This window comes from Poecilia mexicana, unplaced genomic scaffold (assembly GCF_051168715.1).
Source record: "Poecilia mexicana isolate PSO_F unplaced genomic scaffold, ASM5116871v1 scaffold_3, whole genome shotgun sequence".
NCBI classification, from domain to species: Eukaryota; Metazoa; Chordata; class Actinopteri; order Cyprinodontiformes; family Poeciliidae; genus Poecilia; species Poecilia mexicana.
Window position 1 is genome coordinate 14,859,683 of NW_028263372.1, and position 17,923 is coordinate 14,877,605.

Below are 17,923 nucleotides of genomic sequence, written 5' to 3' on the forward strand. Positions count from 1 at the left end.
TCCATAACCCATCATCCTTTTTTAACAAGAATCTCGTCCATGTGACAGCACTTGCCTTCATGCTAGTGCATGGGAAGGAGGACATTTAAAGAAACAGTCAGATAGGAATCAAAATATATCATTTTTCACTGTTTTCATGATGAAAACTAATTTAGTTACTAAAGAAATGCACAATTTACTCCCAAATCAAAGTTCTAACATGCTGCTGCTTCACTCAGACCTAAAGGAAAGTAGACAAATCTGATAGTGAATAGTTTTTATAGCTGCAACAAGGCAATATTATAATTTACGATGCTAAGCCGACATAATTTAAGTACAGGACACTATCAAAACGGAAAATAAATCTGTTAAATAAATACATTTTGAGCATAAAAAGTTTATTATAGCATACAAATCCGCAAATGTATGCAAAGTCAAAGCCACAGGGATAAAAACTCTCGTTGCAAAAATCAATAATTCCTCACTTGCTTTTATCACACATCCTGGGAGATTTTGGTCCTAAACTGCAGAGTTTTAGAAGAAGAAGCAAAACTAACCCCGGCTGAAGATCCCTTACCCTTTCATTTAATTGAGTGGATTTACAGTCTCCTCATTACTGATGCAACGTTTCTGCAACACAGAAACTGTTGGGAGGCAAAGCGGCGGAGCTTAAACAGCTCCTTGTTATTCCCTTTATACCAGAGCCTCATCTATCTTAGCCAGGACAACCCACATTCCTCACATGAACCGTGCTATCTCTGCAAAGCTGACTGAATCTGGAGCTCAGGTGGTGGAATGAGGCTGAGAAAATGGGCCAAGGCTGAGCAAGGCAAAGGCACAGAGACTCACAGAGGGGTTAAAACCTGTCGGATGCTGAGTACAAATGGAGCTCTGTGGACGATGATAAAATTTTTTTTTTTTTAATCTACTTTTGTGTAGATTATCTTCATAAAATGGTTCTATTAAAAAAAGAAGAAGAGAAAGGCAAAAAAATCTATATTTTTCATGCTTAATGACCTCAGAGAGGGCTGTAAATCAATGCATATCCCACCTTCTTTTCCCTCCTGTCCTCCATAGGAGAGCTAGCTGTGCTGCCCGTTGCTTCGCCCAATAAGAAGCATAGTCTGGTCATCAGTTCCTGGGTAGAAAGGGAGGAGCCGAGGTGGGGCTCCACGTGGAGGTCTGATAGGGATACACAAAATCAATACTTGGTTAATAACGGCGAAACAGGAGAACGACAGCCAAAAGAAGACAGACGCCGCCCATTTTAGCTCCGTTTTGCTTGTGTGAGGTTCCCACACCTGCAAGATATGTATGCATCTACAGGTCAGTACGGACCTCCCTTGTCAACCCCCAGCTGCACCAGTTATAAGTCCACAAACAGTGCCTCTCCAGTCCCCCGGTTGGGGCAGCGGCGGGAGGTTGTGTGAGGTTCCCCGCATTTTACGCCTGCCAGGTGCTCTCTGTCGAGAGACGGGCGGCGAATTTCAATGAACTCAGCGGAGAGCTCCGGCTCTCGCCTGCCACCGTTTCTCCGGGAGAAAACTGGGCCGACACGAGCCATGTGCTGCATTCATTCATCACTGCTTAAGCCTCCCCTCACGCCGTGACCCCAGCCCATCCGAGGCGTGTGCTCAACACCTCAGCAACGAAAGGCTGTAGCAGAGTTGTTGCATTTGCACATCTCTGTGCCCACCGTTACGTTACTACGTCATCTTACCACATGTATGTACTGATCTCAGCTGAGTCACATGAATACTGAGTAGGCATACTCCCCACGCCCCACAAAAAAAAAATAAAAAAATAAAAAAATAACAGGATGACGGAGCATCACAGATTACAGGAACAGTTCACTCCTCCTCACAAACATCTTTTCGTTAAGACATCACATTCATTTCTCACTCCCTCCACTGCTACTTTCTCATTCTGCTTTCCATTTGAAGATCTCACACCACATTACTTTTTGTTTTTATATATATATATTTTTTTATACCACACAATGTGCCAATCACAAGACTGTAATTGGAAGAAAATTAAGGTTGATTTCAAGAGGCAAGCTTCTCCATTTTTGTTTTTGCAGATTTCACACCTCAACAGGCAGCAGAAAACTTAAAAGAGGTGCAGAGGGAGGAAAAGTTTCCTTTCAGTTAGCGTAGTCCAATCTGGAGTAACATGAGGACATTTCTGCATGTCCAGTACCATTCATCAAACCACCTGGCAGTTGCCAATGGAAACGGGAAGCTGAGAGGTGCCTGGCAACTGGGAAGGGAAGATGCCTCACGAAATCTGTTTAGCCTAAGGGTAGCCCTCTGGTCAAAAACACAGGGTAAAAAAAAAAAAAAAAAGAAAAGCTCGAGGAGGTGTATTTACACCACGACGGCTTTGATGTAGCAAAATCTGCGCAAACAAAATTTAGTGAGGACTTAGAAGACAAAACAGCTCGTTGCTTGAAACCACAAAGACAATTTTTGCCCTGCACAGACACACATCTTTGAGAAAAACTTATTTTTAAAGCCTTCAGGGGTGTAACTAGCACGCAGACAAAACACACTTTCTATTTTCTATTTCACCTCATTCGTTCCCCTGCCTCACCCCCCACTCGGACTCTTATTCAGCTTCATTGATCAGTACCTGGGGAAAAAAAAAAAACAGACACGATGCTAAAAACACGCCCATGGGCTCCTGTTCTCACCTCTGTGGTCTGGCTTGCCACGGCAGGAAGCAAAGATGAGAGCTTCTCTCGTACTGGAAGAGCCGTCCACATACTCCGGCTTCCTCGCCCGTCCTTTGGCCACAGCGGAGAGGCAGGAGGGAGAGGGAGGAAGAGCAACCAGGATGGGAGGCAGGGATTGGAGGGTGGAGAAAGGGAGGGATGAAAGAAAGTGAGTGAGAGTGAGAGAAGGAGGGAGAGAGAGAGGCAGGGAGATTAAGCCTACCCAGATGAGATCTGCGGTGCAAAATTTTGAATTGTGTCCCAGGAGCATACAGCAGAACGTACACAGTGAGGGCCACGCATGCAAACGTTATTCACACCATTGTGGGTGTTTATCTATGACATATTAATGCCTCTGCTGTGTGGCTGCGTGTGTGTGTGAGTGTGTGTCTGCGTGTGGTAGGGGAATCGGTGCTCTCTCATGTGTGTGGGTGTGTCTCAAATTATGCATCAGCATCTCAGGGTTGTTGGAAGCAGGTTCTCCTGGAGAGGAGATGAGACGCTCAGGGATGAGGCGTTTGCAAACACGGGAGTGTGCTAATTTGGTATTCTCAGGGGGGGAAGTGACCGTTTGAATCGTGCGTGTCGACAGACTGAGGGAAAACTCAGCAGAGTAAACACACTGTAGTTACATCTGATTGTACACGACCGCCAAAGAATTTGGGGGGGCTCGGGCGCTACGGACATTAACTTGCTGTAATTTTCCCTTCCTAGGCTGCGGCAAGGATTCATGCAATGAAATGTAATAGGACTTTTTTTTTCTGAATGGCTAGCTGGACTTGCTAAAAGATACTGCCACCTACTGTTTCTCCTAATGTAAGGCATCCCTGATACAACAGTTTTTGAATGTACTCAAGAAATGTGCTCATTTTAAAGTTCCTTCGCTTGCAAACTGTACGGTCTTTTCATCCTTCCAGTTTGTGACAAAGAGATCGACACAAAAAAATTCACTTTCAAAACATTAACGCGTTCCTTAAAAACCAGCTGCAAGCAAGGAAACCGTCGGAGAGGCTTTAAGCAAGGGTGCACTTCCTGGAAATCTTTGCAGCATTTGCAATTTCGAGCAAAATTAACACTGATAATTTGTCTGACAGAAGACAGCTGCACGGATTTAGAAATACTGCTCTGATGACAGGCACGATCAAACTGTGCAAGTAGGACTCTTTTCTTAAGTGCTCGCTGTCTCATCTTCTTCACTCTGTGTCACTCCCTCGGCTCCTGATTTTGCTTTGCAGTTTGGGAGGGAAGGAGAGGAGAGGAGACGGGCTCGCAGAAACTAAGAAATAAGAAGATGGTTACATCAAGGAGAGGCTCTCTCTTTGACCTATTTTTAACACAAGATGTGCTCCACCCTTTCTTTTATATTCAGGATTCTAACTCATTTAAACAGAGATTAGGATTATTTATTTAAACTGCACTTCACAACAACCAGGAAAATATGTTTTAAAGAGCTTTTTTCATTAACTTTTTATCTCATGTGGGGGAAAAAAAAGAGTTTTAAAAAATATATAAACTATTAAAAACTACATCCACCAATACACAAAACCTATGTGATCTTAAGCAAACTATAGCCAAAACTGTATTTGCTTTGAGTACTCTCATCAATTCCCAGATTATTTAGTGTGCAGATCCAAAGCAATAAAATGCCCTGACATTGAGCAACCTAATTGGGGGGCATCGCCTTCAGTTGTTTCTCTGAATTATTAACTCTGACAATCTGTCTCGTGTTTGTTGGGCCCTGAGGACCTGCACTTGTACTTTCTGTCATGTATGGAACAAGTGAACGCACTGAAGCTCCCTGCTTAACAAAGCGGAGCCATGCAAAAGCATCTCGCTCCCTTTACAGCGAGTCCCTTACGCACAGCTCTTTGTCACCGAGACGTTGCTTTGTGTTGATTACTTTAATAGCGACCCACCTTGGAACTTGACGCAGGACTGAGAGGAAACTATGTCGCCCTGGCGAGGGAGAAGCGGAGAGGACGGTAAAGAAATGGACACGCCTTTAGTCAATCTCTTCCGATTTAAATGGCTCCCATTATGTCCGTGGTGATGAGTGGCACGCTGGCCGCTGCCCCTTTGCTGAATGCAGGGCATGTGAACCTCGACACCTGCATGGGACAGATGGGAAAAGGTGTTGATTAGCCAGACCTTTGACCAGGAAGATGGCCATGTCCCTCCTTAGGGAATGCTCATACATCAGTTCATAATAGTAACATTATAATGTTGATTGCAACTGAAGCATCTAAGCCTAGGCTTGAAACTTTGAAATATCATCAAGCAACACTCTAAATTCTTATTAAAATGTATAAATAAAATGTCAAAATGGTGTGAGTAGTTTCGTAATAAATTAGTCTTTATGAGTATGATGTGTAAACTAGGAAGATATGCTATAAATAAGTTAGTGTAAATCCACAAGATCACCAGAAACAAGACGAGATGAAGTGGTCGTTTATTTTATTCAAAAGATTGGAGTCATGCCAGCGCGTACTGTAAACACACCATATGAATTTAATGAGACTGACACAGTTCTCTGTCCTCCTCTCTGTTCTTTGCTTCCCAGAGCAGCGCAATATTAAATATTAATGAGCAACATGGTTGCTCTAATACTGAGCTCTACTTATGTTCATATATCTTCACCGTGCACGCTGAATTCTTCTCTGTACTGCTGCGAGTTGACAAGTTCAGCCTCTGAAAAATACATAGGGCTTCCAGAGCATGCCAAAGATGCGAGAGCTGCTAATTCACTGACAGCGCCACAAAGCATTCAGTGTGCGCAGCATCTCTGCAGGTTAACCTTATCTGCTTTGTACGAACCACTCACAAATTCTTTTGGCTTTTGTTTAGTAGGTCATGATGTTTGCCTAGCCCAATCCAACTTTGACTGACACACTTAAAATAAAATCAGCGGGACACCGTGTGAAGGACAGACACTGATTAATTAGGCTAATTGAAATGGCTCCATTTGCCTCACCCAGGAGGAGAGAGCCTGAATATTGTCAGCAAATAAAACAAGACCTTTAACAATGTACAAATATGTTTTCTTATCTGAATACTAGATTCAGCATGAGGGTCCAACAGAAAAAAAAAAAAAGACTTGGAAATAGCAGTGCATTTGTACAAGTTTCTCTTCGACTTTTAGTGTATCAGTAGTTTTACTGTTACCTGCATTTTTCTGGCTCTTTTTGTCTCCTTTTTTCCCTCCTCCTTCCTTCTTATTTCCGAACACTGCTCTGAACATAGCTGGAGTCCTTCTCTGGTCTGTACCGCCTTTAAAAGAAATAAAAAAAGGCACACATTAGATTTGAGCATATAATTTCAGGGAACTCTACTCGTTGTGTTTCTTGTGGAGTATTTTGAGACCATTACCGTCTTTTTTAAAAAGGTTATTTTCGCTCACTGATGGAAAACATAACAGAGATATTAAACACAATGAGAGCTATGGTTACCTTTAAGTCTTCCTGGATGCCAGCGTGCCTTCACTTATATCCATGGGAAGCAGCAGAGAGACTACTTTCGCTGGCTGGCGGAGTCCAATTAAAGAGTGTGACGTGCTCTCACAAAATGATCAAGGGAGACGGGAGCGCGTCTCCTGCGCGAGCATGTGTGCCTCGTGATCTAAATATGTCGTAAGCATTTGAAAAATATATATATATTATTTATATTACCAGACTTTCATGTTTTCACTTGAAACATATTATTTTATCATTAACGACTGCTATTTATCGTTGCATATTATGACTATTACAAATGCTAATATATGATTAACCTACCACAAAATCATCAAAACAATCAGATAATCAAGTAAATAAGTCGATAAAAAGCGTTCGTGAACTGAATTGATTGAGAATACATTATTTAAGGCAACCCCTTCTGTGAACACTAGGGGGCGGTGGTGTTGATAAACGTTTTCTTTTCGTCCACAAGGGGGCGAAACGAGCATCAACCAGCAACCTATAAAAGCTGGAAGCTAAGAGCCGTAGCGTCCTTTTCTGTAGCTGGTCGCTGTGAGAAGCTAGCAGAAGTTCACAATGTTTTACAAGATTATCAGTCTAGTTACTTCACATGTCGAGTTGCTCGGTAAGTATTTCCGAACATTTATTTTGGCCAAATAGGAAAGTCCTTTGACAATAATAGAGAGCTTTTATTTCACAAACCAGCAACCACGTGGAAAGTAGCTAGCTCCACCTAGTTCCACATTGTAGGAAGCTAACAAGATATGTTCGGTCCTGGTAATTTAATAAATGCTGGGAAATTGTGCCTGAATTTCATCTATTGGCTAATTCCATTCTGTCGAAAGTTTGTTAGCTTGGAGTGGTGGGTTTTTAAACCAATAGTGTGCCGATTTGAGGTAGCTTCCTGTTATTACTGTAAAGATTTTCTTTTTGACCCTCCCAATCTGCTCAAGGCAAATAATTTTTCAGCAGTACATAAACTTGTACAGTATTTAATCTGCTCCAAACCTATGCAAGTCTCACTATAAAGTATGTAGTGAGCGATTTGTAAGTTTTTTTGTGGGGGTGGGGAGATTGGACAATTGCTGTAGCAACTTCTCGTCCATTTAAATCACCCATAAACTACAGTAACCAACCCCTAGTTGTTTTTGTGTATAATGTAAAGGCTCTTTTTTTTTTCTTTTACCCCTAGCTAATCGCATTTCATTGGACGGTCACCTCTTCGTCCCTGATTTTGGATGATGTCTGTGTGTCTGGCATTAGTGCATTGATCTGATAAGTGATGTTGAAGCAGGCTATTCAAGCATCATGCATAGATTCAGCAAAATACGCCGTGGGTGAACTCAGAAGAGCAGCAGTCGTTTTTGTAAGTATACTTGTTGATTACTGAGACTCTTTATTTTGATCGGCTGGTTACGATGTGCATCTTTGACAGCCCGGGCTCTCTGTTGTGAGAGAACCTGTGTTTTATTATTTCAGATGCAACAGTAAACGTCCCTGCGCTTTCTGCGCGCCTGTTTTCAATGGTGCCTCAGATTGAAGAGGGGAAAACAAACATACTTTACCGTTTCTGTATTATAAACTCAATGGGTATACTTCATGATGTCACTAGTTTCAGGTCTTCACGCTTTTTCCTCTTTCCCTTGTGTTAAGGTTACTTGACATGACGTTTAACAGCAGCAGTGAACAGTGAGCAATGTGTGACAGCAGGTGAGCACAAATTAATTAATTTGATGAGACTTTGATTTGCATCCACTGATAGACCTGAAGCAGGCTTCTTTGGCTTCTTGGTTTGCATAGCGATGCTAAACTGAACCTTCCTCATGTTTTCTGACTGCTAAATGCTACAGTAGCCAGATTAGATTGAGGAGTACATTTAAACCTACTAGGTATGACGCAAGTCCTAAGCATTTAGACATTTCATCCAACTGCAGTGAATAACTATGCATTTTAGAGAAATTCAACTTCCACTGTGTAAATGTGGCCAGTCACAGAAATGATTGAGTTGAATGATCCTGAGCTCGATAACTATTTGCTTCATGCATCCACTGAAAATGATTTTCTCTTGCAGGAAACGGGTGAGACGTTTCTACAGTCATCCTGCGTCGCTTGGATTTTATCGTCTCCATCATTCTGAAGACTGATTTTTGTGTTTTCATGCTTTTTGTAATAAAAAAAAATTACAAATCCCTAAATGTGTTTTCATTCTGATCTTTAGTTCATTTCAGAGAAATGGCTCAAATTTTATAATTCAACAGTTTTTTTTGTAACAAAGCTTTACATTTGCTTTTTAAATGTCGCAAAGCAATTTAAATATCTGGAGATGCCTGTATAGTGCAAGATTCAAAGGGACGTCTTGAATGAACCTGGTGTGTATACAGGTACATCTCAAGAATATTGAGATGTACCTGAGATGTCAAGTTGTGAAATGGGTAAAGATTAATTTTAGTGACCCATTTTCAAGCCTCTTCCTTGTAATTTGATGGCTTAAAATGACAGCCTAAAATTGTCTTCTAGTTTCATAGAAGTGTGCATAATAAAGTCAGGCCTCTGAAATGTGTACATTCCTACATTGTGCACAATTATGCAAGCCTTTGATTTTCATTAATCACCAACTGCTTTCTTAATCCAAATTGCTTAAAATAAAGTTAGGTTTTGGCTTTTCTATATCTGCACAATTATTGTGCAGAATTGTTAAACTACATAAACATTAACTCGCTTGTATCCAAGTGAGAACTGGGTCCAAACTTTCCAGTGAACGTTTGACAAAAATCAGTGACCAGTATACCCCCCATGTTCCATAACTGACAAACTTCAGTTTGTCTTCAAACTTAACTTCATTAAGTTTGTCATTGTCTTAATTTGCTGATGGCTGCAGCAGCAAAGTCTAATTTAAGAACTGCCCACACGTTCTCAATTGTTTCCCTTGTTTTTTGGCCCTAAAGAAGAGAAGCTGCATAAGTATGCACACTCTCACTCAATACAGGTATACATAACCTGTATGCTTAAATCCATTGTGCATCCAAGTTTGGAGTTAAAAAATATGACATGAGTAAAATACTCACTTGCCAAATAATTGTGCACAGTTTATACCCGATGCTTGGGAGGGCTTGCACTTAAGTTTTACTTTTGGAAATAAGTGACAGAAATTTTAAAATTTCTTCACATTATTTTTGAGATGTCTGTATTTGACAACACTTGTTTCCAGAGGTGTAATGTTGTGCTGTTTATCTCTCACATAAGTCAAAATGGTTCTACTGACAACTTTATTACATAAATCAAATGTAAAACACTTAAAACCCAGTAAAACCTCCAGTGCAGAAGATTTGTTCCATCCAAATCACATTTGGATAAAAAATATTTACCTGCCACATCCTACATAGTTAATTGCTTGCAGTCAAAATACTATGACTTTCCATACAAAAAAGGCATCAAAAGCAGCCTAGAAATAAATTTCCAAATGTTAGAGTTCTCTTATGGAAGCCAAGCTGAGGGGTCGTGTGCAGAAACTGTAACAAAACAAAAAACCTCTTCTCACTGCTTCACCCATGTTGAATCCTAGCATAAAGAAATAGGAACCACAACATCTGTGACAATACAAGGGTTTACAAATTAAAAAAAAAAAAAAAAAACTATTCATCAGTTTTTTCCTCTCCTTGGTAATGTCTGTACTCCGGCTTGAGTTCCCAGGTGTTCTTGTGTGTCCCTTTAACATTGTAGATGCCAATATCACGCAAGATTTCCTTCAGATATGTCTGTGAAGACAACCAAAAATGGAAAACAGTCAAAAATAAATCTGGAGCAACATTTGTTTGTTTCCATAAAAGCAATCTTCTGGACAAACAAGATTCTTTAGAATCCCTCAGCATTAGTGGATTAATAGTACAATTTTTCCTGTCGTGTTCTCACCACAGGCTGTTTGGTGATGTCCACCAAGTCTTTGATGTTGTAATACTGGTGCTTCTCAAACGCAGAAAACAACATGTCCAGCACCTGCTGTTTGTCAGATCTCGCTCTCTTGCCCTCCTCTTTCTTTTTCCGCTCGTATTCACGCTGCAGCAAAAGTAAGCAGAGCTCAGTTACCAGAAATAAACTCGCATGTTTTGCAAAAAGTGGACATATTTCTACATGAGGCCTGAAAATTCGTGCAGGCAAATGAAATGAATGAGAAAAAAAAAAAAGTTTGATTTTTTTTTTTTTTTTTTTTTTACATTGTAGTCGTGGTTGGCCACAGGTTTGTAGTTGGTGGTGACGGGTTTCAACAACTGCTGTGACAACCTCGCTGGTTTGGAAGACTCTTCAATTTGTAGCCTGTAAGATATGATGACATGCACAATACAAACACACCTGAAGTTCACAGAAAACTGCAATGGTTTGTTGAACGGATTAGCTTTTTAACCCTTGTGTAGTCTGAAGAAAATACACTCACCTCTTTAATTTCATGTAGCTTTCACTAACAGCAGGTCTGCATTCTGCTCTCTGCACCACCACTCCCTCCAAGGCTATCTTATCTGAAAAATGGCAAAGTTATGTCAAATGCTGAATAGAAACAAACAGAATGAATCAGTTTAAAAATGTTTTAGTCAAAGTTCAGGAGATCGAAATGGATATACATTACACCAGATGAGATGCTAAGAACAGAAGGTTCTTTTGCAACTTGCACGAAAAAATAAATAAAAAAATCAGTCTGAAGGAAAAAATCTGACTAAAGCTGCAATAAGTACTAGATGGCCTCACACCAGCTTGTGTAGCAACTGTGGCCTGTAAGCCTTGTCATCTGTTCACTACAATACTGGAGCCATTTTTAAGTTCCACTGATGTGAATGTAACATGAATGAAAGCTGTGATATTAAAGTATTATTTGGTTGTTCAGTCATGTGAAATGTGGAGGTGGAAGAGTCTGGCTGCAGTAGGACCTGGCCAGTTCACAGAATACAAAATCAATTTAAAAACAAAACAAAAAAAACAAACAAACAAAAATAAAAAAAAACATAACCAGAACTGCAGGATGAAAATTATCCAAACATACAAATTAGTCAACCAATAACTGGTTAACAATTTTGAAACTGAAAGCGCCTGAGCCCGGTAAAAGTCCACATCTCGGTTCCATTGAGATGCTGCAAGACACCCCTCAAGCATATTTGTGAGGTAAACTTTCCTCATATAGAGGGCAAAAGCTGTTAGTTGGCTATATACGTTTTTCACTGAAGATATTTCAACCAAAGGGGGCGAGACTAACAATAAGAGGGTAGGATGCCCTACATTTTTCTTCAGCTGCAAAATCCAGATTTGCCATTCATTTAATAAGTAAACAAAAGATGACTAATGTGGATTTTTGTACAATTAAAAAAAGAGATATGAATATTTCTTAGCATAGAGCTAAATATTCAACAGGTTTTCATAATTTTCTATAACTTGTTTCATTCAGTAAAATCTGTTTGGAAGGAAGAGCACACATCAAGTCAATGACAACATTTTTACTAAAGTCCAAGCCAAACAGTTTTCTATAAGATTTCCACAACTTCACCAATCATCACACAGAACTGTAACCTGCTCATGATGAGTCACATTTGACATCTGGACTGATTTTTGAGCACAACCAAAATCAAAATGTGCGGACCAATTAACACAAGTGTATGTCCAACAATTCCCAAGGATAAAGACTTTGTTCTGCTTCAGAAGAGCCTAAATGTTACTGCCATAAAAATATTCCAAGCTCCAATGTTGTCTCTATATGGCTTCATGATGCAACGCCACAACTTCCAGATGTTTCTAAAGATCGCCACTCCTTTGATCAGAGCTCTCGCTTTCTGCAAAAATGGAGGACTCACCTGGACCTGCCCCCGAACCTGAGCTGCTGCCATCAGATCTTTCTTCTGACTGGCCTACAGGAAGGGAGGGATGGTACACATGAAAACACAGGGGAATGCAGAACGAGGGGAGGAGGGGATTAAACAATAAGAGCCATAGCCAGGGTTTAGTCCCACACGAAAATGTTAAATCACACAGCTTCATTGCATATTTTTCCACCAAGCAGAAGCCAGAGAGACCTTAACGCAAGCAAGCAACAGACACTGTGTATCAGCGCCGATACACACCCAGAGGGCTGCACAGAGGCTTATTTTATGAACTGAATTTCAAAAAAGGCTTTATGCAGAGCTAGAAAACGATGTAAGTTTATGTCTGTTTTATAGGCTCTAAAAATATATAGTAAAGTTAAAAAAAAAAAAAAAAAGAAGATCCACATGGTATTAAAATATATGTTGTTCAAACTGTGTTTAGCCTCTACAGTGTTTCAGTGCAGCCCATTACACACAGATGGACACGGATGTTTGCAGTCAAAGAAAGAACTGCAGCACAAGTCCATTAGCACCAAGAGCACATAAAACCAAACCTGAGAACATTCGCAGTGGGGGGAAAAAAAAGGCATTTGAAGCCCAGACTGAAACCACGGAAGCCCATGCAGAAATTAAATCAACTCCACACCGAGTGATGATTTGTGCTGATTCAGTGACACTGCAACAGTTCTGACAATAAAGCCACTCCTCTTACTCTCAGTACACTTAAAAAGTGAATCAAAAACCAATAAATGACACACGATCAAACAAATACACGGCGGTACTCTCACCAAAACAAAACACAAAGCAGACAAGATACAGACTATGACGACTGTTTTCTTTTGAGTGTTCGCTTATCCAGTGGATGCGGTACGTTACTGGTATGTACAGTTTCGTTAATGTGGACAACGTCTCACTCAAGAAAAGGTCTGTTCTCAACACACGGAGGCAAGGAGTACAAGCAGGGGAAAGACGTATAGAGCAAGAATGCACAGGTAGCAGAATGGATGCCTTCACCAGCGAAGATGTTTCACATCACAGAAATCTAAGAATGACTGAGCGTTAACCGAGTGTCTCATATTGAAGCGCAACTAATCATTCCGTATCGGAAACTCACCGGATGAAGTCTCCGTGAAGACCGCCAGCATCTGACCCCCCACGGACTGCATGGTGAACGGATGCTCGCGAGGTGCAGACACCGTTTTGTCTTCGATGCCTTCGATGGTAGTCAGCTCTTCATTTAAAGTGAAAGACACCTGTAGAGAGCAGCCATGTGGGAGTTTTGAGACCACTAAGAACTGAACAAATAGTTTTTATTCAGTTCTTAGTTTATTTCATTTTTAGCTAGTCTCTTATTTATAGGTGTTAAACTCCAGATTTCAAAGTTGTACACAGAAACATGACTGAAGAGTTGTAGAAATACAGGTTAATGATGGGTACACCCAGGTATAAAAATTACAATTTGTGAACTTATTCTTGGCAAAAGCATTGTGTCACCTTTTAAATCGACTATGATCATTCTTACTTTTGTTTGTCAAGAAGGAAGTGATAAAAGCATGTCTTGCACATTATGTGTTACGTATATATTTGGGGGATGCTGCATAGTTCTATAAAACGTCACTTACCTCTGGTTTTCCTTGGTTTCCTTTTCTTTAAAATAAAAGCAAAAGACAATATTTCACTGAACTGGCTGGCAAGAAGATATGCATCACTTATGGCATAATAAAAACCCATCTACATATTTTAGTTTTAATTTCCTCTCTTTATCTACTTTGTTAGTGCCAATCTTCTTTCTTCCTGCACGTGCCTATGCCACTGTGCTTTCAGAAGTTATTGTATCTGAGGAGAATAATAATAATAATAATAATAATAATAATAAACAGCGTTGTTTCCTATGAAGCATTTTCTGCGTGGGTTATAGTGAAAAAACTTCCATCTAGCATAAGAAGCTTGCAGAAAATTCACCACTAGCACACATATTTGCATGCCTTGCAGACAGAAGCCTAATTTCACATACTTGCAAATTCTGATTTTCCCGACCTCGCCTCTTCCTGTAGCTTTTGCCCATTGCTGAGAGAGGTACTTCGGCACCTGCAAAATCATAAATCAAAAACGAGTGTTTATCAACCAGGATGTTTTGGGGTTTTTTTGCCTCTGAAAACAACTGATATGGTACAATTAAATGTGTATATATCCCCCCTTTTGTTCAAATGGAAAATCTGAGGACAGAAATTATGACTATTGGTTTGAGGTGCACTTTATTTTTCAAATTCTGGTTTGACTTTATAATTCAGTTGTAAAACCCAAATTAGTGTCTTCATCAGCAATTGATGCTTCTTATAAAAGTAAGTAAAACAAGCATTTCACTCTATTAGGCTTAGATAGAGTAATAAACTCTTTAAACATCAATACTTCATATTTCGAGGCCTTATTATATTTTACTGAATCAATCACAACATTAAAATAATGAACGTGGCTTCATCATTTTGAATGTAATCTTGTTAAATTGAGCTTTCAACAAAAACATTACATGAAGCAAATTGCAATAGTAAACAACACAGCTCATTCAGATTAATCAATTAATTTAAAAAAAAATTCTTAATTGCCATGGAAACTTGTAAAGTCCAAGAAACAACGAACACACAATACAATATAAAGCTTTCACGTAATTAGTCTTTTATTATCGAAGCTAAATTTTTATTACGGCAGAGCTTTATTTTTGCAATGCTCGGCCAAATTGAATATTTCTTTGCCATGCCAAGCCAAACTCCTTAGTCTCCGATATGGTAATAACATATAGCGCTAATATGCTAAGCTAACATTTAGCCTCGGCTATCTTTAAATAATTAGTCTTTAGCTCATTTATGAACTTGGTTGTGGCTGGCATATACTCACCTTTACCAGCCAAACACCAGTATTCTGCTTTGCACCTGTTAAATCCACTTCTCCTTTTTCTGACATGCTGTAAAACAATGCTAACTTACTATAAAAACTACCACACGCGAGATCAACAGAAATACGGTAAGTAGTGAGTACGGAAGCTCTGATGGGTCTTTCCAGTTTTCGCTTCCTCGTTTTTATGTAAGAAAACATGAATACAAACTAGGAAAAGATTATTTAGTCATTGTTTTGGGATAGAAGTTTATTCAAGCTATAAAAATAGTTTTGTAAAAGCTTAACCAAACATGACAAATGTGCAAGCTGTTTTACAAATGAAACGTACAAATGTACACAGGTCACTTTTATCAGGAGTATAATCTGGTTACAATCTAGTACAGTCTGGTTCTGCTGATTTGTTGTTTTCTTAATGCCATTTTTGTAGTTTTCATTTCCTATTCAAAATAAACTGACGTTAAAAATGTTTTTGTTTCTTTCAGAATTTCTTTGCATATGCTATTTACATCCATCAATCTGTTTACCTGCTGATCCTTTCAAAGTTGTAGTGAGTTGGTGGAAGAGACAGATTACCACTCCATCACAGGGAAAATACAGGTACACACAGTATAAACACACTCATACCACAGGGCAATTTAGAGTGATCAAATAACCCAAGAGTAATATGTGTGGACTGGAGAAAAAGCTGGAAGACCCAGAGACAACCCACACGTGCATTAAAGAACATACAAACTCCATGCAATCCTATTTACGTGTACCTAAGGGGAAAAAAATCCATAAATGTGATGGCGCTAATTTGGCAGGGTTTATTACATACTATTGAAATAAAACATTTATTTATGCAGAGATCAGAGATCCAGCTTTCATTTAACAACACTGTTTGCCACTCTGTTGCATTTACAACAGTAAATGGATTCTTATAAGTCCAAAATAAAAACATTAAACAAAAATATTGTCACCAATAGTGTGACAGAATGGACATAGATAAACTAAATGCTTTATGGGTATCTGGTATCCACAAACAAGTTATAAGACGGAAGAATACATCTGAACATATTTACATATTACCAGTCCTAAGAACCTTCTTAAAAATATGCAAACTTCACCACACTTTTTGTTTGTTTGTTTTTACAAAAAAAAAAAAAAATCAGTTGTCCTTTACAAAAGTATGGCCACAACCTCATACAACAGCCAGAAAGCTACACAAATTTTCATTAATTCTAACAAAATCCTACAGAAACATTCGATCTTTGCTGTGTGAGAAGCGAGTGTTCAGTTCCTGAGATTTCTTCAACAGCCGCTGCTTCTGGGCTTCATCAAAGCGATTGACCTGCAGGTCTTCGTCTCTATCAAACGGCCTCCTCTCTACTGGCTTGTCCGCCGTCTCTTTGGCTTTTTCCTTCAGCTTCTTTGAGTGTAAACTCATGAGAGACTCACCCCGTTTGGACTCCTTGAAAATAAGAAAGGTATCGCTAGTGTGAGAAAATACGAAAAACTTCAAGAGGTATGAATGCCTCTAATAGGTACTGTAAAGGGGGGTATTTTGTAGTAAAAGAGAACAGCTACTTACATTGTATTTTGATACTTTTTCTGCCATTTCTACGTCCCTTCGAGAAACTTGTGGGACTTTATCCTTCTTTGCCTCGCCAGTTTTCTTTCCTTCAAGCCGTTCCTGTTGGTAAACATAACTTTTTGAGATCCAACCAACAGTTAAGTTGAACACCACTACAAACGGTAAATTATTATAAAAAATAACTACCCGGGCCTTGCGCTCCCTGTCTGCCGGTGTGTCCGTCCAAATCGATCGATCGTTGTTCTCTGGACCTGACCTCTTCTTGAAGGTTCGAGCCCCTAAACCAATGTGCTGCAATTCTGGTGGGAGCTCCGTCATCCACGTTTCTCTAGACACCACCTCAGGGGCCTCCTAAGTACATAAGAATTAGAGAGAGCAGGGGAAATTTATTTATAAATGACAATCTATAAATGATAAAAGACTACAGTTCATATTATGTGGGAGAAGGACAACCTCTCCAGTGAGCTTCTCTTTCATCCTTTGTGCTCTTCGTTCAAATTCGAGAGCCACTGAGTCTTGAATGGGCCCTTTGGCGGGCATGGGCCCGATCACATCCTCGTCCTCTGCTTCACTGCTGGAACGCTCGGCCTGGTATCCTGGAGGCAGCGCAGGCCCTGGGAGGCCCTCTCCGTCTTCCCCATCATCGCTGTCAGATGCTGCTCTGTGGAACCCGGGGGGCAAAGCTGGTCCCAGCACAGGGGGTCTGAGAAAATAACACATTCATCTAACTTGGGCCTTTCAGCTCCTTTACAGATTTCTTCTTTTGAAGCTTTTTGTCACACCTTAATATAAATATTATTTACCACGTCTGCCTAAAGTAATACAAGATGTTTTCGCTCACCTTTCTGGTGAACTCTGTTTTTTAAATCCTGGTGGCAAAGCTGGTCCAAAGAAACCATCATCATCACCATCATCCTCATCTTTGGTCACCCTGTATAGACACACATGTTACTGTTGTGCTTGTTGGATCACTTTTCATGACCAAACATTATCGTGGCCACCCACTCTGCAGTTCCTCCAGTCCTGGGTCTTTTGAACGTCACCTCCGGCTCACTCTCATCCGAAGAACTGGACGGCTCCCCCCGCTTATAACCGGGAGGCAGCGCGGGACCAGCGACTACAGAGTGTAAAGAGAAAAAACAACAGCTGGAAAATAAAATAATAATAATAATAATAATAATAATAATAATAATAAATGGAAGTATGTTTTTGATCGCTTAAAACTAAATATCAGTTTCTTACAATCATTTTCACTCTCGTCGCTTTCAGATCCATCCTTTCTAAACATCGGCGGTAAAGCAGGCCCAATTAATTTATCAGAAGACATATTTGATGCAGCTGTTTCTGTTAAAATAAGAAGTCAGTCTAACAAAAACAGACCTATGCTTCAGGAAACATTTGTAACCTTTCACACAGGAAGTTAAACACCGGAACGGCAGGATTTCTCGTTAAGTTAACAAACACCAACGTGGTA

At 39.9% G+C, this 17,923-nt stretch overlaps 3 protein-coding genes, 1 long non-coding RNA gene and 2 other non-coding genes across 7 annotated transcripts in view; 3 read left to right on the forward strand and 3 right to left on the reverse strand.

Moving 5' to 3' along the window:
• The window catches only part of LOC106914833 (protein TANC1-like), a 41,126-nt gene extending 34,838 nt beyond the window's left edge, over window positions 1–6,288 (reverse strand). The window contains exons 1-5 of the mRNA XM_014981912.2: window positions 6,139–6,288; window positions 5,855–5,959; window positions 4,609–4,800; window positions 2,672–2,764; window positions 1,031–1,161 (exon numbers count right to left, since the gene is read on the reverse strand). Coding sequence (XP_014837398.2) covers window positions 1,031–1,161; window positions 2,672–2,764; window positions 4,609–4,800; window positions 5,855–5,930 — 492 coding nt within the window. The 5' untranslated portion in view covers window positions 5,931–5,959; window positions 6,139–6,288. The remainder of the gene's footprint in view (window positions 1–1,030; window positions 1,162–2,671; window positions 2,765–4,608; window positions 4,801–5,854; window positions 5,960–6,138) is intronic.
• Window positions 6,289–6,621: 333 nt separating this feature from the next.
• Window positions 6,622–8,339, forward strand: LOC106914837 (uncharacterized). The gene is made up of 4 exons (XR_001417688.2): window positions 6,622–6,769; window positions 7,337–7,510; window positions 7,798–7,854; window positions 8,216–8,339. It is a non-coding gene; the product is annotated as an uncharacterized LOC106914837 (long non-coding RNA).
• Window positions 7,565–7,700, forward strand: LOC148160188 (small nucleolar RNA SNORA31). The gene has a single exon (XR_015762607.1). It is a non-coding gene; the product is annotated as a small nucleolar RNA SNORA31 (small nucleolar RNA).
• On the forward strand, window positions 7,891–8,022 carry LOC148160189 (small nucleolar RNA SNORA31). Its single transcript, XR_015762606.1, has one exon. It is a non-coding gene; the product is annotated as a small nucleolar RNA SNORA31 (small nucleolar RNA).
• Window positions 8,340–9,393: 1,054 nt separating the features above from the next.
• gtf2f2a (general transcription factor IIF, polypeptide 2a) lies at window positions 9,394–15,034 on the reverse strand. 2 transcript variants are annotated; one of them, XM_014981922.2, is made up of 9 exons: window positions 14,877–15,034; window positions 13,999–14,072; window positions 13,607–13,631; window positions 13,099–13,237; window positions 11,976–12,029; window positions 10,574–10,655; window positions 10,356–10,455; window positions 10,054–10,197; window positions 9,394–9,899 (listed from the first exon to the last, which is right to left on the reverse strand). In XM_014981922.2, exons 1-9 carry the CDS (start codon window positions 14,940–14,942, stop codon window positions 9,777–9,779), a joined length of 807 nt encoding a protein of 268 aa, XP_014837408.1. In that variant the 5' UTR covers window positions 14,943–15,034; the 3' UTR covers window positions 9,394–9,776. The 2 variants fall into 2 exon arrangements, with proteins under 2 accessions (XP_014837408.1, XP_014837409.1); XM_014981923.2 differs by lacking the exon at window positions 11,976–12,029.
• A 623-nt stretch (window positions 15,035–15,657) lies between these two features.
• On the reverse strand, window positions 15,658–17,869 carry gpalpp1 (GPALPP motifs containing 1). Its single transcript, XM_014981921.2, has 7 exons — window positions 17,692–17,869; window positions 17,455–17,566; window positions 17,291–17,380; window positions 16,903–17,152; window positions 16,636–16,800; window positions 16,447–16,548; window positions 15,658–16,326 (listed from the first exon to the last, which is right to left on the reverse strand). Exons 1-7 carry the CDS (start codon window positions 17,774–17,776, stop codon window positions 16,108–16,110), a joined length of 1,023 nt encoding a protein of 340 aa, XP_014837407.2. The 5' UTR covers window positions 17,777–17,869; the 3' UTR covers window positions 15,658–16,107.
• Window positions 17,870–17,923: the final 54 nt, after the last annotated feature.

What these genes read in the sequence shown, in the direction of transcription:
- gpalpp1 (XM_014981921.2), bottom strand. Translation starts at nt 17,776, where the DNA reads ATGTCTTCTGATAAATTAATTGGGCCTGCTTTACCGCCGATGTTTAGA. An exon ending in AAACAGAGTTCACCAGAAAG is followed by an intron (nt 17,153 to 17,290) that starts GTGAGCGAAAAC and finishes TTATTTTCTCAG; the next exon opens with ACCCCCTGTGCTGGGACCAG. An exon ending in AAAAAGTATCAAAATACAAT is followed by an intron (nt 16,327 to 16,446) that starts GTAAGTAGCTGT and finishes CTTATTTTCAAG; the next exon opens with GAGTCCAAACGGGGTGAGTC.
- gtf2f2a (XM_014981922.2), bottom strand. Translation starts at nt 14,942, where the DNA reads ATGTCAGAAAAAGGAGAAGTGGATTTAACAGGTGCAAAGCAGAATACT. An exon ending in GAAACCAAGGAAAACCAGAG is followed by an intron (nt 13,238 to 13,606) that starts GTAAGTGACGTT and finishes TGCTCTCTACAG; the next exon opens with GTGTCTTTCACTTTAAATGA. An exon ending in CTTCACGGAGACTTCATCCG is followed by an intron (nt 12,030 to 13,098) that starts GTGAGTTTCCGA and finishes CCCTTCCTGTAG; the next exon opens with GCCAGTCAGAAGAAAGATCT.